Genomic DNA, 26,563 nt, shown 5'->3' on the forward strand with positions numbered 1-26,563 from the left:
ATTTTTATATATGGTATAAGGATAGGGTTCAGTTTCAGTCTTCTGCATATGGCTAGCCAGTTATCCCAGCACCATTGATTGAATAGGGAGTCCTTTCTCCATTGCTTGTTTTTGTCGACTTTGTCAAAGATCAGATGGTTGTAGGTGTGCGGCCTTATTTCTCGGCTCTCTATTCTGCTCCATTGGTCTCTGTGTCTGTTTTTGTACCAGTACAATGCTGTTTTGGTTACCGTAGCCCTGTAGTATCATTTGAAATTGGGTAGCATGATGCCTCCAGCTTTGTTCTTCTTGCTTAGGATTGCCTTGGTTATTTCAGCTGTTTTTTTTTTCTCATTTCCACATGAATTTTCAAATAGTTTTTTCTAGTTCTGTGAAGAATGTCATTGATAGTTTAATAGGAATAGCACTGAATCTATTCTATAAATTGCTTTGGGCAATGTCACCATTTTAACATTGTTGATTCTTTCTATTCATGAGCATGGACTGTTTCTCCATTTGTTTGTGTCATCTCTTATTTCTTTGAGCAGTTGCTTATAGTCCTCCTTGTAGGGATCTCTCACCTCCCTAGTTAGCTGTATTCCTAGGCATTTTATTCTTTTTGTGACAGTTGTGAATGGGATTGCCTCCCTGATTTGGCTCTTGGCTTGACTGTTGTTGGTATATGTGAATGCTAGTGACTTTTGTATGTTGATTTTTGTATACTGAGACTTTGCTGAAATTGTTTTTCAGATTAAGGAGCTTTTGTGCTGAAACTATTGGGTTTTCTAGATATAGGATCATGCCATCTGCAAACAGGGATAGTTTGACCTCCTCTCCTCCTGCTTGGTTGCCCTTTATTTCTTTCTCTTGTCTGGTTGCTCTGGCCAGGATTTCCAATATTATACTGAATATGAGTGGTGAGAGAGGGCATTCTTGTCTTGGGTTGGTTTTAAAAGGGAATGCTTCCAACTTTTGCCCATTCAGTATGATGTTGGCTGTGGGTTTGTCAGATGGCTTTTATTATTTTGAGGTATTTTTCTTCAATACCTAGTTTATTGAGAACTTTTAACATGAAGGGGTGTTGGATTTTATTGAAAGCTTTTTGTGCCTTTATTCAGCTTATCATGTGGAACCCAGTGCTCTTTATCCTGCTATTAATTTGCCTATGTAATTGTTTACCAGTATTGTAGATAATCCAGGTTGTAAATTAGAGATGAGAAGAGAACCCTGTGAGCTGAAACTGGCTAGTATAGATGGAGAGGCTTTCCTCGAAGAAGTACAGTTATCATTTGCTTGCTCTTAGTTGTAGGCTGATATGCATTTTTTTTTTAATTTGAGACAAAGTCTCACTTTGTTGCCCATGTTGGAGTGCAGTGGTGCAATTTCGGCTCACTGCAACATCTACCTTCTGGGTTCCAGCGATTCTTATGTCCCAGCCTCCCAAGTAGCTGGAACTACAGGTGCACATCACCATGCCCAGCTAATTTTTGTATTTTTAGTAGAGATGGGGTTTTGCCATGTTGCCCAGTCTCATCTCGAGCTCCTGGCCTCAAGCAATCCACCCACTTCGACCTCCCAAAGTTCTGGAATTACAGGCATGAGGCACTGTTCACGGCCTACATTCTTGTCTGCTCCTTGGTAAGTATTGCTTCATGGCTGTATTGTTTGGTCTTCAATAAGCTGCTTGGGAGCAGGGGTTGTGTTTGGGTCAATATTCTCCCCTCTTCTCCATCAATATCTAAGTTTCTCTGGCTGTTAGCATCCTAGTTCCCTCCTCTGTGATTGAGCAGAGACACTTACCCCAGGCTCTATTGAACACAGAGCCAGATGACTAACCTGCCTTCTTTGATCTCATCCTAGATCAGTGTGCGTGTGACCACCATGGATGCAGAGCTGGAGTTTGCCATCCAGCCCAATACCACTGGCAAGCAGCTATTTGACCAGGTAAGAGGGAGACTCCTAACTTCCTCTCCTTCTCCCAGTAGCTTCTACCACAATGCTGACCATCCATGCTTTTTGCCTCTTGTCAGAGAATCTCTCTTTCTGTTCACTCCAAAATAGGTCAAAATGAAGGCTGATTCCAGCCTTAATATAAAAGGAGACAAAGTTTAACTTTGGATAAATGTTAACTCTCATCTGTATTAGCTACAGACAATAATTTTCCCACTTTATGTAATAAGAACTCAGAAGGCATGCCCAAGCTGTCCTAAGATTTCTAGCCCTCTCCTACCCTTGTCTCCATTCTACTCTTGTCTTTTCTCTCACCTGTCAGGAGTGTTCACAGGAATAGAATTACCCATTTGAACACAGCCTCCTTCTTTCTTTCTTCCTCTTCCCAACCCTGGGGAAGTTCTCACACAGTAGAAGGACACAGAGAGCAAAGAAGAAAGGGAAGCAAGAGGGCTTGGAAAATCCATCAGGGTGATATACAGCCTCAACATTCTGGACAATAACTCATACCTCCACCTCATCAGAGGCGGGTGGAGAAATGGGAAAATTGCCTGTCTGGTGAGGTCCCAGTCTCTGGAAATGGGAGCCTCATTTTTACTCCTAGAAGTCTGGCCAGAGATGGCACATTCCCTTGAATTCTATAAGTGTCTGTAGCTCCCATCTGTTTATTATAACATACAGTACATCCTTTCTGACAATAATGATTCACAATGAAAGGATACCCCTTGGTTTGGAGATGGGAATGACCTCTTCACTATGGCGAGTAAGCAGTTATCTTCATGCCATCCATGAATACTGTATGCTAAGTATTGTGGTAAGCATTTGACTTTCACAAAGCTCTGTGAGTGCATGAATTAGTACTGACACATTTTACAGATAAGGACACAAAGTCCTCATTTTCCTAGTTAGATCTTGGGAAAATTATTGAACTCTGTGCGTTGGTATCCCAATCCCAAAAAAAAAGAAAGTCTATTACTTACCTCACAGGATTTTTGTGAGTGTATTATGTTTTGTATCTTACCTGTTACTCAAAAAACTAATTATAGAAGCATATAAGGATGCCTAATCCAAAAGATAAATTAGAAATAGATGAGAAAGTAAGAAAACACAAATAGGGAAGAAAACATCCAGTATATAGTAGAGAAGTAATAAATGATAGATCCCTTTCTAATATTATGATGCTTCTTGTATTATTAATTGAGCTGGGGTTAGCCTGAGGTAGTGGCTCATGCCTGTAATCCTAACACTGAGATGAGAGTATTGCTTGAGCCCAGGGGTTCAAGACCAGCCTGGGTAACATAGCAAGACCCTGTCTCTACAAAAAATTTAAAAATTAGCCTGGCATAGTGGTGCACACCTATAGTCCCAGCTACTCAGGAGTTTGAGGCAGGAGGGTTGCTCAAGCCCAGGAGTTCGAGGTTACTGGGAGCTATGATTACGCCACTGTACTTCAGCCTAGGTGACAGAACAAGACTCTTTCTCTAGAAGAAAAAAAAAGAAAAGAAACAAAATAGTAAAGAAAAATAATCTAGAATTGAGAGAGTCGGGAGATGGGCTTAATGATCCTCAGAATATCTAACTTTAGGTTTAGGTGGAACTTACTTCTCTGGAGTTTGTTTTGTGTTTGTTTTACTTTGAATGGCAAAGTATAATCATTGCTTCTTAATTTGTGAAACTACAGATTAGTCTGAGGAATATTTAAATATAAGTTTATTACAATTAAAGTGATATACTTGCATTCACATAGCTCACAAGTGATTACAGTGCCAGTCTGGAATTACTAAATGCATTCTAATTATAATCGTGTTTTGCATTTTCCCTTCACAGGCAGGTTATATTAGAGAACTTCTAAAGGGACAGCCTAGTGAAATCAAAAGGGCCTGGATAGAAAGTCATGAATCTTGGGCCCTAGGGCTGGCTCTGTCACTAACTCTCTGTGATACAAACATTTCCTTTCTTTGGGTCTCAGTTTCTCATCTGTACAATGCCTAAGTTGTTTCTCAAATCTGTTATCTCTCAAAAAAATTATCTCTGGCATTTATTTGTTCATTCTATATCTCTTTCTCTCCCATTTCTGTTCCCAGTATTGGGAATTCAGACAATCTTTTTCTGTAAAAAGGAGGGAAATGCCTCACTTGAGTATGACCAGCTGCTGGCATATGTAAGGGAGTAGGACTAGTTGGCAGGGGGATCATGTCTTCCTTGACAGGCTTTTTACTGTCTCTAAGACAAAAGGAAGGAGGTGTCCATAGAACACATAGGCTTTTGGGCCCTTTGCTTTAGACAGCAGTATCATTCTGGATAGCAGCTATTTGAGGGGGAGGGGGTCAGTCAGTGCAGATTTTATGGACCAGCTGGGAGCCAGAGGCTCCTTTGACATTTACCTATACTCCTTCCAAGAGCCCTGATTCTACTCATTCCCCCTCCCAAACCAGATGATGCCATCCCCTACCCTCAACACTGGGCCTTTGTACATTTGCATTGCAGGGGGATGGCTGTGGAGGGTGAGGAAGGCATGATTTGGAGCCTCGGGCAGAAACATTCTTGAACAAAGAGGTTTATTAACTTCAAAAAGCCTCAGTGCCTGGTAGTGTTTTGTTGGTGTTGGTTTGGTTCGTGTGCTGTGGGTGTGGTTTTGAGGGAAGCCCAGATAGTAGGGAACCCTGGCCAGATTCGTATGTTAGTTCTGAATGCTATTGCTTCCCAAACAAAGCCTTTGAGAGACTTGGAAACCAAGAAGTCTGTGACTTCCCATCAGTGTTATCTTGAGAAGTATTGTTTGTTGAGCACATACTATGGACCATCCCTGGCTAGGTGCTTTAATCCTCACAATGATCCTGCCTCTGTGAGGTGAAAGAACATACCCTAGTCATGTAGTTATTAAGTTGTGATACAGAATTTTGAATACAACTCTGATCACAAAACTATACTTTTCCTGCCCTGCACTACTCTGTTTGGGATAATTGAGAGTATTTAATAACTGAGAGCAATAACTGAGAGTATTTAGCTTAGAGAAGACTTAAGGAAGTTATGCTTTCTGTCTTCAGACCTCTGAAGGACTGTCATAAGAAGGAAGGGGGTAATCACGTTCTGTGGGTCAGAGGGACAGAGGTGGACCCCATAGGTGAAAAAATACAGGGAAAAAGATTTGAACTCAAGGAATTGAGCATTTGGCCCTCTTGAAGCCAAGGCAGGTCAGCACAGGAATCAGTAGAGGTAGTAGATGTATATGTTCCTAGGCAGTTGGGGAGGAATAAGGGAGGAAGTCCATTTTGTCTGGCCCTTGGGACCCATCATTCAAGGAAGCCCTCCTGGTGGAGCCTGGGCCTGGGAGGAAGGAGCTAGACTCTGAGAGGAATTGGCAAAAGCTCTACAGCCATCCTGGAACCCAGCAGTCATTTGGCCGATGACCACAGAGGAAACCAACCAGAGAGGAAGTACTCCTTGGCACAAGCAATAAATAATAGGCAACAACGGGATGCCATAGCATGAAGAGGTCCAGGGCCTGGTGGGAAAGGAAAGTAGGGCTCACAGTTTCTCTCATTTACCTCTCTTCTTTTGAGTGTGCTTACAGCTAGAAGGGAGAGAGAACATGGTTTGCTACAGTGATTCTTTCACCTGCTTGGACTTCTAAAGCTTTTGATCTTTGATTACCTAGGTGCCACTAAAAGGCAGTGCTCAAAGATAGAGGTGAAATCGCAAAGCATCAATGCATTCATCCATTCACTGATTCATTCAATATTCACTGAAGGTCTACTCTGTCAAACACCATCTCTGTTCTTCAGGAACTGGGAGTTCCTTACCTATAAAGGCATAGAAAGGCACATGCAACTCTCCACCCACAAGGAATGAAATAAACTGTGTTGAGGCTCAGATCGCATGGGGTAGTATATAAAGCATAGGATTTAGAATCAGCCTTGAGTTTGAATTCTGTCCTGTTACTTAGCTGTGTGACCTTGGATGGCTCATTTAGCCTCTCAGGACTTTCCTTTCCTTAGTAAAATGATAATCATGCTAATCTCAGAGATTTTGTGATTTAATCCCCAAATAAGTAAAGTGCCTGGTGCATACCAAGCATTCTAATATTGGTGATTCTTATTAAGGACTGAATAAGTAGGTGGCATTGCCCTGAGGTTCAGATGAGGGAGCTATGAAGTCAGGAATTTTTCTGGCTCAGTGAAGTACTTAGGACTTGAATACTGTTCATTGAGGACAGCAAACCTTTTTTTTCTTTTTCTTTTTTTTATTTTATAAAATAACTAATATCTATTATTATAGTAGGAGGACCTCCATCTCATAGATGAGGAACTGAAGCTTACAGAGGTGAAATTATCTGTTTAAGGTCATATAGCTACGAAGTGGTATAGCTGGGGCTTAAACCAGGGCACATAGCATTTCCAGCTTTCCCAATGTTTTTTTGTCAGCTGTCCTCTGAACCTTCTTGCACTATACCTGCTTCCAAAACTTATGACCCTTGCTAGTTTGGGCACAGTGGCTCATGCCTGTAATCCCAGTGCTTTGTGAGGCCAAGGTGAGAGGATCACTTGAGGCTAGGAGTTTGAGACCAGCCTGGGCAACATAGCAAAAACCCATCTCTACAAATACTTAAAAACTAGCTGGGCATGGTGGTGCATGCCTGTAGTCCTAGTTACTTGAGTGACGGAGGCTGGAGGATCACTTGAGTCCAGGAGTTCAAGGTTACAGTGAACTATGATTGCGCCACTACACTCTACCTTGGGTAACAAACAGCAAGACCCTATTAAAAAAAAAAGATAAAAAGAAAGAATCTTAGAACCTCAGCAGAGTATGTTCTCTGCTATAGAGCAGATGGCCACTTGACTAGAGGCAATGTGGAATAACAGAAACAGCAATAGTGGTAGCCCATCTTGGAACTTTCCAGTGGTGCAATGATTTGCTTTCAGGTGGGTGGCTGAAGTAGATGCTGCAAAACCTGTAATGGTATCTCAAGGGCCTCAGGTGTTTGGGCATTGATGCAGTTTTGCACATTGTTTCTCACACAGTTCTTCTCTTGTGACTCCAGCAGTACTTCCTCATTCTCCTCTAGGGGTGTGTGTGTGTGTGTGTGTGTTTCTTTTTTGGAGAGACGGGGTCTACTCTGTCACTCAGGCTGGAGTGTAGTCGTGTGATCTCACTGCAACCGTCACCCCCTGTCCCCACCCCCAGTCTCAAGTGATCCTCTCACTTTAGCCTCCTGAGTAGCTGGGCCCACAGGTGCCCACACCAGCTATCTTTTTGTATTTTTAGTGGAAATGGGGTCTTACCATGTTGCCTAGGTTGCTCTTAAATTCCTGAGCTCAGAGGATCTGCCTGCCTCGGCCTCCCAGAATACTGGGATTACAGGCATGAGCCACTGCGCCTGGCCATGTTCTGGGAGATTCAAGAAGAGAATCTCTGGGCTCCTAAGCTGACCTGATCCCCCCTCCCCTCTACAGACCTCAGATATAGGTTGCCTTCACATGCCAAAAGGAGGTAAAGGGTTTTTTTTTCTTACTTCCAGAAGCTTCTGATAATTAATGAAGGTTTACTCAGAGGCAGATCTTTTCTTTTCACTGGACCTCAGTTTTCCAGTTTATGTTGCTTTAATCCTGTAACTCTCCATAGTCATGGAGCTGAGTATAATACACAGCCTCCAGTTTCTTAAGCTAATGTCTTAAAAACTGAAGTCCTAGTTTCTTTAGATGTATGTGGCAGGTTCCAGGAGGGACACAAAGCTGTGAGATGAATGTGATTTAGTATTCCAGAGCATTAATTTTACTTGTAATAATTTTAAAAATTCATTATTTATGGAGTAGAATATAAAATTTGCACAAATAATGAAGACTAAACCTGAGGCTTCAAATAAATTATAGCTGGCTTTCAGCCATCTACCTATTATCTCCCCCTGCCACATCCTCTGTGTCCCTTGGGCATATCCATTCATTATTTTTTGCTGCTTCAGGATTTTTCCCATGGCAGCTTTGAGAAATACTGGCTAAGATCAGATAAGCTGGCTGTCAGGTCAAAAGGAGCCAATAAAGAATTTTCTTTTTCCTCAGGGATAGAGCCATTTCTTGGAGTGGAATGATAAGGACCCTAGTCACTGGAGCCACAGAGGTTATTCCTGGAACTGGAAGCTAGATGCTAAGCTCTCACTTGAAAATAAGGTTTCTTTTTCCTCTGGAATGGAGGTCTCAACTGGAAGCAAAGCTGAAAGCAAGAAAAACTTGGCTTGGAAAAGGGGTTTAGAGTTGCCTGATAAAATGGTTCACAGCACCCTCATGGGCCTTAGAGATTTCCTTGTAGCCTGGAGTCAGGAGTCATCCATTTTTGTTCTTTGTTCTTTTTCAGTTTCAACTCTGATTTCAGACCATATTTCCTTCCTGCCACATCCTCAATTTCTCACTTTGGGACTTCAGTGCAGGCTGAGAGGTATTACTTATCTCTTTAAGCCCTAGAGCCTAAGGAAGTGGAAAATTTATCTTTCTGGTTTCTTTATGTTCACAAAGGAAGAGACAGTGCTCAAAGAGTTCAAAACCCCCCACTGAGCCTGAATTCTGTTCTTTTTTTTTTTTTTTTTTGACACTGCTTTAGGTTTTACTTTGTCCAACTTCTCAGAGTTACTCTGGATCTCAGAAATACTTTAGTCACCATGATCCTCCTTCTCTTATCACAGCCCTACCCCCACCCAATAGTGAAACAGACGATGTGGTGCAAAAAGAGGCTAAGGGGCTCACTCCTGGGATTCTGGGACTGTCTGCATAGTCTGTGCCTACCTCACTTCCTTTCAGTGTTGGAGTCTCTGAGCCTCTACAATTAGTCTGTTAGTACAGGCAAAGGCCAGTTGCTACCTGTCTGAGACCATTTTATGTTCTTACAACAAAAGACCTGGGGCTACGTACTTTATAAAGAAAAGAGGTTTATTTGTCTCTTAATTGTGGTGGCTGGAAAGTCTAAGAGCATAGCACTAGCACCTGCTCAGCCTCTGGTGAGGGCCTTTGTGCTGCTTCATAATGTAACAAAAGGTCAAATATTTCACAGGGACAGGGTCCCCATGACCGAAACACCTCTCATTACACACCACCTCTTAATGATTCAATCTCCCAGCACTGCCACTTACAATGAAGCATCAGCATGAGTTTTGGTGAGGACAAACCACATCCAAACCATAGCACTGCTCTGCTACTTCTGTTCCCAGTCTGTTCTCCCCCACATGACCTAATATCCTGGCCCTTATGGTCCAGCCTCTCTTCAGCATCTTTAGTGGGTCTTCTCTCTCTCTCTCGGCTTGAGTGTTTCTTGGATCTTGCCTCTTCCCACCAATTGCATCTGGACACACTATTCTTCTGCAACCCTGTGGAAAATGATTAGAACTGCTAATTAGGCCTTAGGCCCTATTTAAGATCTAGGATGAAATAAGAGGTGCTTTAAAAAATATTTTCTATTCACAACCACTCACTACCTCCATCCTCTGCAATAAGCCAATATTACATTTCAACATAAGCATATTTCTCCATCTGAAACTTTCTGACAGCTCCTGCTGCCTATTGACTTGAAGTCAGGGACTCACCTGGCCATTGAATTCTGGCAGGCTTTTGAACTTTCCCCATTACCTCCTACCCCCACTGATCTTTTCTAAACATGTTCCTAATTATCCAAATCAACAAAAGGTAGTTGTGAAATGGGATTGTTTTTATTAACCATTTGCAAAATAACCTTGTAACATAATCAGTACAATGATAGAACGTAAGAGAAGAAAGAGATCATTGAAGCCATACCCCACATTTTGGATAGATAAGGAAGCTGAGGCCCAGAGAGGAAATGTGCTACCTTAATATCACACAGCTAATTGGAGACAGAAGTGAACATTTTGCCCAGGTTTTCTGATAATTGATCCAACCTATGAAAGGGAGGGGTGACCTGGTGAGCAATGAAGGTTGATGAGTTGGGGGACATGGCTTCACCCCAAAGCAGTTGTTGCTTCGGTCTAGTGGGAATGCCAGGAAGCATATCTCGATGCAGAAGTGATCAAAGTTTATTATCTGGATAGTATATTTGGGCCAAAAGAGAGACAAGGCAATTAATCGCTTGAGAAGCCCAGGAGTTCTAAACTTATATGAGCACTTGGCATTAGGAGATAGCGTGCTAGAGAAGAAAAGGTACAAGCTTTAGAGTCAGACACATCAGGGTTCTATATGGCTCTGTAATTTTAGATGCATTACCTCTCTAAGCCTTACTTCCTCATCTGTAATATGGGTATAATTGCTGTCTCACAGGGTTGTTTACTGTTCAGTGCCTGACACATGATTGGTGCTTAGTAAATATGAGCTACTTTTTTCCTTGGGGCCTCTGAGCTCTAGATTGTAAACTCTGGGTGTGACTGTGGGTCCTGACTTTGGATGCATAATAGAAACTTTGTAGATACAGTGTTGGCGTGTATATGTGTATCTTTGTGAGTGAGAGAGAGAGAGAGAGTGTGTTTTCAAGGGAGATATTAATTTGCTCATAAGGGAAGGACATCAGCAGCACTGAGTTCTTGTTCCCTGCTTCCATCTCCAGGTATATTTCTATGATTCTTTACTCAACTTACCCTAACCTTCCATTTGCATCCTTCCCCTAAAAAACAAAATAAAGAAGACTGCTTAATACCAGCCTGACCTCATTAGGATGTGGCTCAGCTTCACTGCTGCCATCGACAGTGGTGGGTATGCTGGGGTTGAGCTGACAGCCAGACCATTAACATGCTAATGTCAGGGACTAGAGAACAGAGCTCATCTGTCTTCTCTTGGCAAGCCTCCCTTTCCTGCCCACTGTTCAGCCAGGAGATTCAGGACAACAGGGGATGCCTCAGCTACTACACTGAGAGACTTACCCTATTTCTACCCTCGTTTCCACCCTAAACCTGTGTAAGAGGAATCATGACTGGACTCTTATCAGAGTTGAAAAAAATCCTCTCAGAACCAGGCACACCACGGTTTCAGGATCCTTCACAGTCTCTACTTTGTCTTCTCAAACATTCTTTATTTGGGGTATTGTAAATGGAACTCAGTCTTAAGGGTGTGGTTATTAACCCCAGTTGCTAAGGATAAAGGACAATATATGGGAGCAACCCAAGAGAACAAGATGCAGGAGTTAATCCAACCATCTTCACCTTCAGTCTTTAATGCATCATGGAAGTGGGAACTGGCACAACATTTTAGAGGGAGGGAGGAGGTGGCAGAAATTATTGGATATGCATGGATTTGGAGTCAAACAGACCTGGTTTGAACCCTAATTCTGTCACTCATAACCTGAACATTGGGCAAATTATTTTGTTTCTTTGAACCTCATTTTTGATATCTATAAAATGGACCTAATTGTAAGTCTATCATAGGACTATTGTGAAAATTAAAGGAGATGATGGATGTAGGGTTCTTGGTATGTGTCAGTGCTCGTAAGTAATGATTCCTTTCCTCCCTCAGCAGTACTTTGTGCAGAGAGGTGCCAACATCAGTTCTTCATTGCTGCTTGAGTATATTTTCTTGCCAGACCCTGAGCACCATAAGCCCTTTAATAGCAGAGATCATATTGGCTTCAAACTTTGTGTCCTCTGTGCCTTGCACAGGGGAGGTATTCAATCAATGATTGGTTGTTTTGGTTTTCTCTTCTAGGTGGTGAAAACTATTGGCTTGAGGGAAGTTTGGTTCTTTGGTCTGCAGTACCAGGACACTAAAGGTTTCTCCACCTGGCTGAAACTCAATAAGAAGGTAACTGCTTATTCCTCTGTTGGGTTTAGAATTATTTTCTTTTCCAGAACTTTCCTGGGAGGGTACCATGTGCTAGTTGGCAAATCCTGGATACCTAGGACTGTGTTCATGACTGGGTGGTCTGCTGACCACCTGGATCAGAATAAAGACAGAGGATTCAGCCAAAGCAAAGCTCTTGCTCTGTCTCCATTTTGACTTCTAACAGCTAGAATGGCCAGCATTCAAAGAAGAAAAGACTCTTCCCTTTCTACTGGGAACTCTAGCTTGAACTTTATTTTGTTTTGGATCAAATCCATTTGTGGCTCTTCAAGAGAGGATTGATATTCCCTTCATCTCTTCCAACTCAATGGCTTTAGGAGATATGTTAAAAAGAGCCACAGATTCTTGAACTAGAAAAAAAAATCTGAAATATCTCACAGTCTTATGCTGCCCCTACTCCAGCAGTCAACTGATGCCTGAACCCTATACAGATGTTTCCCTCTTTCTTGATCTTTTACCTCAACTGGACCCCAAATGGGATAGCTTGAGTCCATGCAAGCTCTCCACCACCCCAAGCAGCATCTCCACAGGAACTTGGTAGCCTTCCATCTTCGTATCCGCAAACTGGCTGGCCTTGTCCTTAGAAGTCTCCATACTGTCCTGAAGTTTGCTTCTCTGATTGTGTCTAGGAGTAGGTACTCCACCTTCTGCTGGTAGAGTCTTATTTTCCTAGAGTTGAGTCTTTTTCTGGACAAGTGTGGAGCCAATCTAGTAGTCCATTTCAGGCTTTAAAAGATGATCTAATTTCCGCTCTTGTCTAGCCAATTCTCAAGCCTCAGTCATACATCCTAGTCCTTACTTTGCTAATTTATGAAGTTGGAGGAGACTTATAAGACGAGCTTAAAAGAAGAGCTTATGCCTACCCTCAGAATTTGGGGTAGTTGGATATAGTCAGATAAAAGTGGTTTGAAGACTTCTGATCATCAGTTGGTATTAAGGTAATTTAAGGAAGAAATTACCAACTGAAAGTGATTACAGACATGGAATTCAGTCCCCAGTGAAAGTAATGTATTGTTTTTCTTAATTGCCAGGAGGGTTGCCATCCAGCTCTTTAAGATTATGCAAATTGATGACCTTTCAGTGTTTCTCCTCAACCTACAGCCACTCCATCACCCTTAAAACCTATTTTTTGAGAGCTCATAACCCTTACTGCTCCCAGGTGACTGCCCAGGATGTGCGGAAGGAAAGCCCCCTGCTCTTTAAGTTCCGTGCCAAGTTCTACCCTGAGGATGTGTCTGAGGAATTGATCCAGGACATCACTCAGCGCCTGTTCTTTCTGCAAGTGAAAGAGGGCATTCTCAATGATGATATTTACTGCCCACCTGAGACTGCTGTGCTGCTGGCCTCGTATGCTGTCCAGTCTAAGTATGGCGACTTCAATAAGGAGGTGCATAAGTCTGGCTACCTGGCCGGAGACAAGTTGCTACCACAGAGGTGAGGTGGTTCCCTGCCCTCCTTTGCCTTGGCCAGAAGGGGCTGCAGCCCACAGCTGACCAATTTCTGCCCCACAGGGGATGCCAGATCTATTCCTCTTCATGAGGGTCTGTCTGAAGACTGTTATGCTGCTCAAGAGACATTTGCATGTAGTGTCATACTCTGTTGTTGTTTTTCTGCCTTTCCAAAGAAAAAGCCTTTTCCTTCCTCTGTCTACCTGATTACAGAACTTTATTACCCTGGAGGCAGGTGCTTATATAGAACCAGAGGTTTAGCAATTTCTTTCACACCTCCCTGGTTCCATTTTCTCAGTTCTTTTTACTGAAGGAAGATCTTATATTAGAAGTTCACAGGGGAGAGAGAGAAATACACAAACCAGGGACATGGGGAACTCAGATAGTCTTTTAATATTGACAACTAGTGTACAGAGCTTTCTCGCTTTGTAAACTTCAAAGGTGAAAGCTCTGAAACACTCATTTTTGTTTTTGCGTTGCAATAACACGCAAAATGAACAAAGCAGGCATTGTCACTTCCTGGCCGAGGACATAGAGGTGCAGAGGTACTCATACTGACTTTCCACATCTGCTGCAGTTCATCTGAGGCAGAGCCAGAGCCAGACCTGGAACCTTAGCATCTTAATATTTTAACACTGACTTTTTTCCTACTATACCCAATGGCCATTTCCATAGTCTTTTGGATTAGAAGGAAAAGCTTTGCTTCATTCTGGGAGCCACAGTCCCATTGGAGCTATAGCATATATGCACAACACACATAAGATATTAGGGATAGTGGTTGTACTCTGGGGACTCTACCAGAGTCATTGCTATGATATCTGAGAGGGCATGTTTAAAGCAAACCTTTTTTATAATCTGGTAGGTCTGGGAGGTTGGACTTGTTGGTTTTTCTCAAAGCCATTAGGACTCAATTCTTTACTCTGTAGCCAGCCAAAGGCCATCCTTTCATCTCTGAGCAGTATTCTTATAAACATAGGCTGTTTGTCCCAAGAGTATCTAGGAGAGAGTGTACCTGGCTCCATGAGGTCCATCCCTACTGTTAGCCTCTAAAGTCAGCACAAACTCTTGATACATTACTGCTATGCTTAGGGACTACAGCACATCATTTGATTTTGTGGATAAAGGTACAAAGGAAGATATTCCCCTTGTTGTTTTTGATCATCCAGTGTTGTAGCTCTCTTACCTTTCAGGCAATTCCTCGTGTCTAGTTTTATACATTCTTGCTATAATTTCAGTCCAATTCCAGTGTGATCTCAATTGGCTGACTCTACATCCTCTTTGCATCAACCCTGTAGAAAGCTAAATGGGCTTCCCTTCTCTCCTGCACAGGGGCTTTGTACTTTTAACTACTCATCACTCATTGTCTTTCCAGAGTCCTGGAACAGCACAAACTCAACAAGGACCAGTGGGAGGAGCGGATCCAGGTGTGGCATGAGGAACACCGCGGCATGCTCAGGTAAGCTTGCCACAGCAGTGGCAGGCCTCACTTCCCTTACAGGGAGAATGATAATGCGTTCTGGGAAGAAGAGACGGAGGACAAGGAACATTGGGGGATGTGGAGAAAGAGGAAACAGGGACAATAGAAGGCAAACTAGGGCCATTACAGGGCTGTTTTTTGTTTGCTTCTTTTGTTGAATGGTGGTAACTGGTAGTCCAGTTTTGACTATCAAGAAATGGAGGGGACCTCAGGATGTCCAGGAAGATGCCGGGCCACCAAGGACTACCCTGCTCCTCGCCAGAAGGAAATGAGGAAGGAGCTCTTAAACATGGCAAAGCATTTTTGAGGGCTGTGTAGTTGCAGAACAAATATCATTTTGCCATCACTACATTCTGAGCCCTGCTAAGAATGTACATGTATAAGAGGCTGTCATAATGAACGAGAGAAAGAAAATTGCTTCTATGGCAGCCAACATGCCAGAGGCCAGCAAGGGTCAGTCCATCTTTATTCTCTTTGGGAGCATAGACCCTAGGTTTTTGCTAGGAGATTTTGCTGTGCAAAAGTCATGTTGTGCTCTGTTCTCCATCATCTGCTTGCTTTTTGTCCCCTTTCCCACTCCTAACAGCAAAATCCTTGTCAGAAGTACAGCGCAAGCAGGCTTTCTATCTCCCTGTGTCTGACTCACAGGCTCCCTTTTTGACCCGCAACTCAACTCTGTGTCATTTAGGGAGGATGCTGTCCTGGAATATCTGAAGATTGCTCAAGATCTGGAGATGTATGGTGTGAACTATTTCAGCATCAAGAACAAGAAAGGCTCAGAGCTGTGGCTGGGGGTGGATGCCCTGGGTCTCAACATCTATGAGCAGAATGACAGGTATATCTGAGATCTCTTTTAGTGTATTTAGGTCACTTTAACATCTAGGGTTCACCTTTCACCAAGGAGCAGGGCCATACCTCTTGGGTCTCACCTCAGTTCTTTTTTCTAACTAATTTAGTCCAGCCCAGATGATTTCACAACTTCCCTTAGGCCTCTAAACCCTGTATTGACTAGGCTCACACTGTCAACTACAATAGCCACCAGCCACATGGGGGCTATTGAACATTTGAAATGTGGCTACTTTGAATTGAGATGTGCTATAAGTGTAAACTACACACTGGACTTTGAAGACTTAGTGTAAAAAACAGAATGTAAAATGTCTCAATATTTTAAAAAATATTTATTTACATATTCGAATGACAATATTTTAGATATATTGGGTTATTTAAACTTACTATAATTTTATTACATCTATTTCTTTTTACTTATTTTCATATGGCTACTAGAAAACTTAAAATTATATATGTGGCTGGGTATGGTGGCTCACACCTGTAATCCCAGCACTTTGGGAGGCTGAGGAGGGTGGATCACCTGCAATTGGGAGTTTGAGACCAGCCTGACCAACATGCAGAAACCCTGTCTCTACTAAAAATACAAAATTAGCCGAGTGTGGTGGCACATGCCTGTAATCCCCGTTACTCAGGAGGCTGAGGCAAGAGAATTGCTTGAACCCAGGAGGCGGAAGTTGTAGTGAGCCGAGATCGCGCCATTGCACTCCAGCCTGGGCAACAAGAGCAAAACTCTGTCTCAAAAAAAAAAAATTATGTATGTGACACTCATTATGTTTTTATCGGATCATGCAGGCCTAGTTTATCTTATTGGGATATGTAATTGGTCTCATATGATGATTATGTGTCTTTTGACCTATAATCCACTCACTGTAGTCTTATCTCACTTGCCTATATTTTTCACTTGGTGTGCTCTTGGTGAGGATGGAGATCAATAGATTATTGTTCCATATAACTCCTGAATCTTGGAGTTCATTATTTACCTTCTCTCTTACTTTTGTAAGCTTGGTAGAAGAGACTCAGTTAAATAGGGCTGGGGATACCCTTGAGGAATTGTTACAAGTTCCATGCCTCAAACAAAAACATAACGCAACAAACTTGAGACAAGGAATCATATGTTAGTTGTATCAGGAGATCCTTTAGTGAACTCTCAGTGCTGGCAACTGACCTGGTGGCATGTGATGACACTGGTTGGGGTGGCACTGAGTCTGCCTCCTCCAGAGAGAAGTGTTTGTTTGGCCAGCCTCAATGGCTCATGCCTGTAATCCCAGCACTTTGGGAGACTGAGGCAGGAGGATTGCTTGAGCCCAAGAGTTCAAGACTAGCCTGGGTAACATAGTAAGACCTCATCTCTATATATTAAAAAAAAAAAAGAGATAGAAACACAGAAGCTTGGGTGTGACAGTGAGGGCAAGCCACCATTTCTCTATGTCCTTCTTGTCTGGCCCTTGTCCTGATGTTATTGGTTTCCATTTCTACAGACTGACTCCCAAGATAGGCTTCCCCTGGAGTGAAATCAGGAACATCTCTTTCAATGATAAGAAATTTGTCATCAAGCCCATTGACAAAAAAGCCCCGGTGAGTGATTCCTCTTTCTGATCAAGACAGGTATTTGCCAAGGCCTGCATAATGATCAATCATGCTATTCTATTTTTGTCTTCCTTTTGTGATGTGTGTGTTTGTGTGTGCAGGTGTGCGTGTGTGCACATGCATGAACAGGAAACACAAATAGAGATTGGGAATGGAGGGGGATGTTGAAGCCAAGAAATGGCCAGCAGACATTCTGTACCTGTTACCACTCTGCTGCCTGTCTCCCTCACTGTGGATGAGGGAGAGCCACAGGCAGTCTTAAGTACTGCTTCTTAGCTATTGTCTCTGCTGCACTGAGGTTCTGGGGTGGAAACAGAATGCATCTCATATTTCCAAGCCCCTGGGTCCCAAAAGTGGACACTGTTCACATATTTGATTTTTTTTTTTTATTATGGACTGTTGCTCTGTCGCCCAGGCTGGGGTGCGGTGGCATGATATGGGCTCATTGCAACCTCGGCCTCTCAAGTAGCTGGGATTACAGGCGTGTGCCACCATGCCTGGCTGATTTTTGTAGTTTTAGTAGAGACAGGGCTTTCATGTTGGCCAGGCTGGTCTTGAACTCCTGACTTCAGGTGATCCACCCGCCTTGGCCTCCCAAAGTGCTGGGATTACAGGCATGAGCCACCGCGCCCAGCCTCTGATTTCTTTTTTATTGTGGAGAAAGGGCTCTGGCCAGAGAAGTCCAAATCCAAAGATGACCCTCCAAACTTCTTGGTAGAACTTTACTGCTGCCCTCTCAGACTTTTCTCCAGAGAATCCCAAGACCAAGAAAGTGCTTTAAGATCACTCATTTCTCTAACACACTTGCCACACTTCTTACCCACTTAGTTGCCTGCAGCTGACAAGACCAGACAGCTGGTGATTGTGGGTAGGGTGGAAAACTGAGCTGAGGATCTCCTCTTCTGGGATACCTCATGTCTAACAAGGCCCAGTGACCATGCTGAGCCTGACACTTTTAATGAAGGCTCAACCATTCTTCTCCAGCCCTGAGGTGTCTGAACTCCTGCTAGGGACTTTACACATATTGTCTCCTTAAACCCTCAGCAACATGGTCAGGTAATTAGTAAATAGCATACAAATTTTATGGCTGACAAAACTGAGGTTAGAGAGATGGAGTGATTTGCCCAAGATCACACAACTAAAAATGGTAGAGCTGGGATTTATACCTAGGTTATTTGACTTTGAGAGCCTGTGCTCCCTCCACTGTACCCCAAGCTGTATGAGACAGTAGCAATGTGTGGTCAGTGGTAGAGGATGTGGTAGCCAGCCCATCAGCTGGTGACTTTGGTCCAGTGATATTTGTAGTAACAGACTCAAACACACTGGATTTTCTTGTGTGTTTTCTTTTATTCCTGCCGTGCTCAACTTTTATCAGAAAAGTTAAGTAACCAAGCCAGCTGAGATCAAGGGCTCACTTTAAAAACAACAACCAGGACAAGCAGTGATCAGATTTATGTGTTTATATATGTATTTGCAGCCTACCTGTTCCAAAAAGGATTTAAGGGGCTGGGTGTAGGATTTGCTTTGAGGAGATTGTAGAAACAGTCCAGCCACCCATACTGCACCCACCCTGTATTAATCAGGGATCATTAATCAGGCTTCCAAAAGAGGTTGCCTGAGACCCAGCATGTTACCTAATTAGCAGAGAAAGTTTGAATCCTTCGACTTGATTAAGACTGATTTAGGATGCTTTTCATAAGCAAAGATTGAAATAAAGTGTGATTTAGTGGGAAGAACACGGGTTTCAGAGTTAAGAAACCTGGGTTTCTAGTCTTGGGTCTGCCTGCTATTTGATCCTGGGCAAGTCACTTCACCACTCTGATAATTAGTCTTCCCATCTGTAGGGCAGGAGATTAGATTAAATATTCTTTCCAGTGCTTTTGGATTTAGCTTTTCAGAAGGCAGAAGATCACCTTCACCTGTCTCTCCAAATTCTTTCTAATTGCTAATTTCCCACCAGGACTTCGTCTTCTATGCTCCCCGGCTGCGGATTAACAAGCGGATCTTGGCCTTGTGCATGGGGAACCATGAACTATACATGCGCCGTCGCAAGCCTGACACCATTGAGGTGCAGCAGATGAAGGCACAGGCCCGGGAGGAGAAGCACCAGAAGCAGATGGAGCGGTAGGTGCTGCACACTGATGTGGGGGGCCAGAGCTGGGGCAAGAAAGCTTCTCAAAGGTGCCCAGCCTGCTAAGTCAGGACATGAGGCCAAACTAGGACTTCATATATGAGATGTTAGACACCAATATTCACATTTATTCAGAAAAAATTTACTAAGTTTGAGGGGCAGTTTTTACAGAGCTGGATCTGGCAGGAACCTGCCCTGTAGGACCTCACGGTCTAATAGCAGAGAGAGGAAAAACAATATAACCATAACTCAAGGTACAAAGGTCATGTCACTCATTCACTTAATAAATATTTATTGAGCAGTGAATAAGAAAAGACCAAAAATCTTTGCTTTTGTGAAGCTAGCATTCTAGTGGGGAGGAGACAGACATAATAAATAAGCAAAGTATGTGGTACATAAGATGGTTAAGAAGTGCTATGGAGAAAAAATACAGAAAGAGGGATGGGAAGAAGGGTAAGTCAAGTATTTTGAGGGCTCAAATGGAGAATACCTAGCCAAGGGAGATAAGAAAAAGCAAATACTTATTCCAGATTTGTAACAAACTCTGGGAGAAAGAAGCCTAGAGCTGGGCTTTATGGCAGGCAGAATTATACCTTAGGATTGATGCCCTAGCCATAGAGATTACTAGACTTGAAGTACTTCATTCCAGCACAGAGCCAAAACTTGTCTCCCTACAAGGTAGATAGGGCAGGACTTATTGGACTGTTTTGTACATAGGGGAACAAAAGCAAAGCAGTGACATAGCTAAGGACACCCAGTGGGTTGGTGGGAGAGCTAGGATTCCTGACTCAGGGGAACATTGACAGGACCCCATGTACACCGGCCTATGTGGGGCTGTGATATAAGGACAAGGGTGTAGAGCTAAGGGAGGGTGGCCCAAACTCACAATCTCTGAGTGTGTTGGAAATGTGGGGCTGAGAGACCCAGAGGCAGCAAGGCTTGGAATTTCCCAGGCTTTTTTTTTTTTTTTTTTTTGAGAAGAAGTCTTGCTCTGTCACCCAAGCTGGAGTGCAGTGGCGCAATCTAGGGTCACTGCAACCTCCGCCTCCCAGGTTCAAGCAATTCTCCTTCATCAGCCTTCCAAGTAACTGGGACTATCATGGCACCACCATGCCCGGCTAATTTTTGTATTTTTAGTAGAGACAGGGTTTCACTATGTTGGCCAAGCTGGTCTTGAACTCCTGACCTTGTGATCTGCCTGCCTTGGACTCCCACAGTGCTGGGATTACAGGTGTGAGCCACTGTGTCCAGCCTCCCCAGGTTTTTATAGAGCTTTACTATCCTGTTCTATCCTTTTTATCTCCTTCCCTAGTGCTATGCTGGAAAATGAGAAGAAGAAGCGTGAAATGGCAGAAAAGGAGAAAGAGAAGATTGAACGGGAGAAGGAGGAGCTGATGGAGAAGCTGAAGCAGATCGAGGAACAGACTAAGAAGGCTCAGCAAGGTGAGGCGTGGAGTCACCTTGGAGATTGTTTTTTTTCCAGGCCTAACTCTGAGCTGGAGACCCTTTTGCGTGACTCAGACAATGTAGTTCAGGTGTGGCTACAGACTAGAAGAAGGATGCACAAGAAGAGAGCTCAGAACTTTCTGCCAGCTTTGTCCTGGGGTGGGGCATTTCCAGGAAGAAAGCGAGTGTGTCATCTTTATCTCTGTGTTCTTCACTGCCTTCTTCCCTCCTTTTCTGCCCAGAACTGGAAGAACAGACCCGTAGGGCTCTGGAACTTGAGCAGGAACGGAAGCGTGCCCAGAGTGAGGCTGAAAAGCTGGCCAAGGAGCGTCAAGAAGCTGAAGAGGCCAAGGAAGCCTTGCTGCAGGCCTCCCGGGACCAGAAAAAGACTCAGGAACAGCTGGTAAAGCTGGAGGATGGGCTGGGATTGTGGGACCTGAGCTTTCTTCCTTGTCTGCCTACTTACTAATAGCTACTTTTGGTTACAAGGTGGCTCTTTAGAGCAGGCTACCACTCCACGGGCCTCCAGCAAATAATTAGTTCAGAAACAAACTGAGAAGTCAGTAGTGTGACCCAGAGATTTTTGCAGTTTTCCCTAACCCTTAGGTTTTGTTCACTTTTTTAATCCTTGGGTATCTGAGCTGATTGACCTGACAAAGGAAAGGGAAGGAGGAAGGAACAAAAGGGACTCATATTTGAGTTCCTACTGTATCTTGCCGTGTTGGCAATATTTCCCTTTTCCTTACTTATTTCTTCTTCCCAGTAACCCTATGGGATTAACCTCATATGAGACAATATGCCCAGATAAGGAAATTAGAGCTCAGAGAAGAGATTCACCAAAGGTCACACAGTTGTGGCTAAATAAGGATTAGAACCCTTTTCTGCCTCTATTTGAAAGCTTTGCTCCATGAAATCACATGCAAAACTGTGTGTCTATGCATTTTTGAGTAATTTGGCATCCATACTTTGATCACAGTTTCTAAGGGTTCTGTGACTCAGAAGTTAAGAACCTGTGGTCCAAACTCCTTGACATACACCCTTCACTTGTACTGTCAGAGGTGGGAGTAGAGGGAGCCAAGACCTGTCTCTCAGGAGGAAGCTGTCATGGGAGATTTACCCCAGGTGTGCATAAACTTTTCCTCCTTGTTCAAATCACCTTGTGACACTCGAGTGTCTTTCCTGTACTTGTCCTGGGAAGAGTCTTAGTGGAATCCTGAGCATTCTAGGATATCAGGAAAGGATCTACTACTTCAGGAAGTGACCCAGTGATGGCCGAAGCTTTACTGAGGCCCCTACTGCATACTTGGCAAGAGGGGTAGGGGGAAAGATAATGAGGAAGGGACAGAGGTGGCATGTCATTTGTCTTCAGGAGGCCTACAGTCTAGGTAGGGGAGCTCTGACTTATAAGGAAGTGGTGATCAGTGAAGATGGGACTGGACTGAAGTGGTCTGGTAAAAGACTCTCTGAAGCAGCAAGCAAGTGGAACAGTAGGTTCCTTACTAGTACCCCAGGGGAACTGGAGTTGAGGACACCTGGGCCCAGAGGACCAAAAGGCCCAGCTCTCACAGGCTTCCAATTTATCCTTAGGCTTTGGAAATGGCGGAGCTGACAGCTCGAATCTCCCAGCTGGAGATGGCCCGACAGAAGAAGGAGAGTGAGGCTGTGGAGTGGCAGCAGAAGGTAAGATACAGGGCCTAGAGCAAAGCATTGAGGGAATGGGTACCATATGCATAGGTTACAGCTCCTTAGATTCCTTATGGTTTGGGCTCCCTCCCTCTTTCATAATTCCCACAGCAGGCAGCATGGGAAAAGGCACTCATGGTTTCCTCAGATACTTACTGGAGTTCTCCAGTACCTCTAGGAAGTTGGTATAATTGCTTCTGTTTTTTTTTTTTTTTTTTTTTTTTTTTTTTTTTTTTTTTTTGAGACGGAGTTTCGCTCTTGATACCCAGGCTGGAGCGCAATGGCGCGATCTCGGCTCACCGCAATCTCTGCCTCCTGGGTTCAGGCAATTCTCCTACCTCAGCCTCCTGAGTAGCTGGGATTACAGGCACGCGCCACCGTGCCCAGCTAATTTTTTGTATTAGTAGAGACGGGGTTTCACCATGTTGACCAAGATGGTCTCGATCGCTTGACCTCGTGATCCACCCGCCTCGGCCTCCCAAAGTGCTGGGATTACAGGCTTGAGCCACCGCGCCCGGCCAATTGCTTCTGTTTTATGGCTGAAGAAACTAAGGATCAGGCAGATGAAGTGACTTATCCTACTCGGTGTCTGCCTCTTGCCAGACTGTTCTAGGCATATATAGGATGCCATAGGTAAGTGGTCTGACAGTTTTTCTCTCCTATCACTGGACAGGCCCAGATGGTACAGGAAGACTTGGAGAAGACCCGTGCTGAGCTGAAGACGGCCATGAGTACACCTCATGTGGCGGAGCCTGCTGAGAATGAGCAGGATGAGCAGGATGAGAATGGGGCAGAGGCTAGTGCTGACCTACGGGCTGATGCTATGGCCAAGGACCGCAGTGAGGAGGAACGTACCACTGAGGCGGAGAAGAATGAGCGTGTGCAGAAGCACCTGAAGGTATCCAAGTAGGGCCAAGGGTCAAGGAAACTATATGCATTGATTTAATAGCCCATGGCATTCCCTAGACCATCATGGGGGATAGGTGCAAGATCCTGTCCCAGTGCTGTATGGGAGCCCAGGTCTTTCTTAAATGAAAGCTTTAAGGATAGGCACCTCTCACTTATTAATCAGACCTTGGGCTATCTCTTCCCTTTTTGAGATTTTCTCTCTGCCCCACCTCCCACTCACTCCATTCACCTCTTACATTAAGAAAATACCTAGCTGACAAAATTCTCACCTGAATCTTTGGTATGTTGTTCTACTCTTAAAGGGTACCCGTTATCAACTGGTCCCCTAAGTTTGTGTGATTGTTTTTTAAAATTCTTGCCCCACTGCAGTTCTAGCAGAATTGGAAATGACTTTTATATATATATGCATATACACATATATATGTATATATATGTATACATATATGTATATATATATAGAGAGAGAGGGTGAGTAAGAAAGAAGAAAACAAAAGAGAAAGGAAGTCTGGTCACATAATGGGAGGTAAAATGAGAGAAAGCCATTAACTTCCGTGTTCCTGTGCATCCTCACAGGCCCTCACTTCGGAGCTGGCCAATGCCCGAGATGAGTCCAAGAAGACTGCCAATGACATGATCCATGCTGAAAACATGCGACTGGGCCGAGACAAATACAAGACCCTACGCCAGATCCGGCAGGGCAACACCAAGCAGCGCATTGATGAATTTGAGTCCATGTAATAGGCACCCAGCCTCTAGGGACCCCTCCTCCCTTTTTCCTTGTCCCCACACTCCTACACCTAACTCACCTAACTCATACTGTGCTGGAGCCACTAACTAGAGCAGCCCTGGAGTCATGCCAAGCATTTAGTGTAGCCATGGGACCAAACCTAGCCTCTCAGCCCCCACCCACTTTCCTGAGCAAATGAATGGCTCACTATGGTGCCAATGGAACCTCCTTTCTCTTCTCTGTTCCATTTAATCTATCTTGCTAGAATATCCCACTTCCCCAGCCCAGAGGTACTGCCCACTTGATTTTGCAAACACCCTTACACTTACTGTTGTCCTATGGGAGTCAAGTGTGGAGTAGGTTGGAAGCTAGCTCCCCTCCCCTACCCTCCCACTGCCTTCTTCTTCAGGGTCCTGAGATTTACAGGGTTGGAGTATTACAGGGTTTAGGGAATGAAACAGAGCCTTGGCTATCTGCTCTAATATGTCAACTGACCTAGAATTTGGCCTCCCAATGCCCATCCCTTTTAGAGTTATTTGGGCTTTGTAATGATTGGAGGATAAAGAGATGTTCAGTCATTTTTGTTTCTACCTCCCAGATTGGGCCTGTTAAAAACTCAGCCTCAGTAAGCCTTGCCATTGACTTTAGGGACTCAGTTTCTCCCCAGGGTGGATGGGGTAAATGGTGCCTTCAAGAGGCTTCACCAAATATACTAGAAGGATATTGGCCATTCTATTCTGGCAAGGCTGAGTAGAAGATCCTACCCCAATTTCTTACAGGAGTATAGGCCTGTCTAAAGTGAACTCTATGGGCAGAGCTACCCCTTACTTACTATTCCAGATCTGTGGTCACTTTGTGGAATCTGTCCCTCCCAGCTTCAGTACACAAATCCTCTCCAGCTAGAACAGTAGGGATGAGTACCCAAAAGCCCAGCCAGCCCCATCAGGACTCTTGTGAAAAGAGAGGATATGCTCACACCTGGCTTCAGTATTTTCCCTGCCAGGGGTTTTAGGTCACTTCCCCTCTCAGAGCTACTTGGGCCACAGCTCCTGCTCCTGCTCCACAGCCATTCTGGCCTTGGCATCTAGAGCTTGATGCCAGTAGGCTCAACTAGGGAGTGAGTGGAAGAAGCTGAGTATGGTGAGAGAAGCCTGTGCCCCTGATCCCAGTTTACTCAACCCTCTCAAGTCCCCCAAATCCCCTTCTCGTCACTCCCTTCCGAAGTGGTGACTGGGCCCTGCCTCTGTTTGACAAACCTCTAACCCAGGTCTTGACACCAGATGTTCTGCCTCTTGGATGTGTAAACCAGAGAGCTACTGGGGATTCTGGCCTAGTCCCTTCCACACCCACACCCCTGCTCTCAACCCAGGAGCATCCACCTCCTTCTCTGTCTCATGTGTGCTCTTCTACTTTCTACAGTATTATGTATTCCAGTGATATCTAAATATTGATTTCTGCCTTCCTTGCTAATGCACCATTAGAAGATATTAGTCTTGGGGCAGGATCATTTTGGCCTCATTTCTTAACCACCCCCACACCTGGAAAGCATATATTATATTACAAAATGACATTTTGCCAAAAATATTAATATAAGAAGCTTTCAGTATTAGTGATGTCATCTGTCACTATAGGTCATACAATCCATTCTTAAAGTACTTGTTATTTGTTTTTATTGTTCCTGTTTGTCTTCTCCCCAGGGTTCAGTCCCCAAGGGGCACTGTCCCACCATGCAGTGCCCCTAACTTAGAGCCTTCCTCAATTTCCCCTGCCCACCACCCCCACTCTGTGCCTGACCTTGTGGAGTCTTGTGTGCATTGCTGTGAATTATATTGACACTCACTTGGTGATATGCCCTATATTGGCTAAATTCAAACCTGGAATTGTGGGGCAATCTATTAATAGCTGCCTTAAGGTCAGTAACTTACCCATAGGGAGGCTGGGGAGAAAGGTTAGATTTTATATTCAGGGTTTTTTTGTGTACTTTTTGGGTTTTTTAAAAATTGTTTTTGGAGGGGTTTATGCTCAATCCATGTTCTATTTCAATGCCAATAAAATGTAGGAAGACTTCACAGTGACTCAGTCTTTCTTTGTATTATGAATGGGTAGCTGTAAGATATTTCACTGCAATTTCTATTTACTCTTTAGATTACCTTCTTATCCTTGGTCTCATTTCACCTATACCTCAGTTCTATGGAGAGGGATGATATGACTATCCCCATTTTATACAGGAGAGAATGGACTCAAAAGAGTAGAATAACTTCCTAAGGTCACAGAACTGTCTAACTTAATAGCCTGTGCCCTTTCTGTAGTTCCAGGCCAACTTTTCTAGTGTAGATGTGGATCCTGCATTGACCATGTGATGCTACTGGACTTGCTTGGCATTGGGACCTAAGAGGTACTTATTTGTATCTCTTGACTTCTCTTGGGGTGGTCAGGCCCTGTCCTGCCTCCTTGTCAGGAAGGCCTTCAGGCTTTTCCCACCTCCTACTATCCTCACATATCGTAGTGCCAATAAAGGTCAGGGAAGCTACCTTGGGCTCTGTTGCAGAAGGCAGTGGGGAATGGAGTGTGAAGTGAGGATGGAGAGTGTGTGTA

General features: G+C 44.0%; 1 protein-coding gene across 1 annotated transcript in view; it reads left to right on the forward strand.

Annotated features, from left to right (window-relative positions):
* MSN (moesin) overlaps positions 1–26,037 on the forward strand; it is a 76,921-nt gene extending 50,884 nt beyond the window's left edge. Inside the window, exons 2-13 of the mRNA XM_012460856.2 lie at positions 1,840–1,923; positions 11,577–11,672; positions 12,871–13,145; positions 14,532–14,615; positions 15,325–15,471; positions 16,964–17,060; positions 19,033–19,196; positions 20,516–20,646; positions 20,892–21,052; positions 22,237–22,329; positions 23,006–23,230; positions 23,815–26,037. Coding sequence (XP_012316279.1) covers positions 1,840–1,923; positions 11,577–11,672; positions 12,871–13,145; positions 14,532–14,615; positions 15,325–15,471; positions 16,964–17,060; positions 19,033–19,196; positions 20,516–20,646; positions 20,892–21,052; positions 22,237–22,329; positions 23,006–23,230; positions 23,815–23,979 — 1,722 coding nt within the window. The 3' untranslated portion in view covers positions 23,980–26,037. The remainder of the gene's footprint in view (positions 1–1,839; positions 1,924–11,576; positions 11,673–12,870; positions 13,146–14,531; positions 14,616–15,324; positions 15,472–16,963; positions 17,061–19,032; positions 19,197–20,515; positions 20,647–20,891; positions 21,053–22,236; positions 22,330–23,005; positions 23,231–23,814) is intronic.
* The last annotated feature ends 526 nt before the right edge of the window (positions 26,038–26,563 follow it).

The sequence above is a fragment of the Aotus nancymaae genome, unplaced genomic scaffold, assembly GCF_030222135.1.
Source record: "Aotus nancymaae isolate 86718 unplaced genomic scaffold, 86718_ANA_hifiasm-v0.15.2.pri h1tg000073l, whole genome shotgun sequence".
NCBI classification, from domain to species: Eukaryota; Metazoa; Chordata; class Mammalia; order Primates; family Aotidae; genus Aotus; species Aotus nancymaae.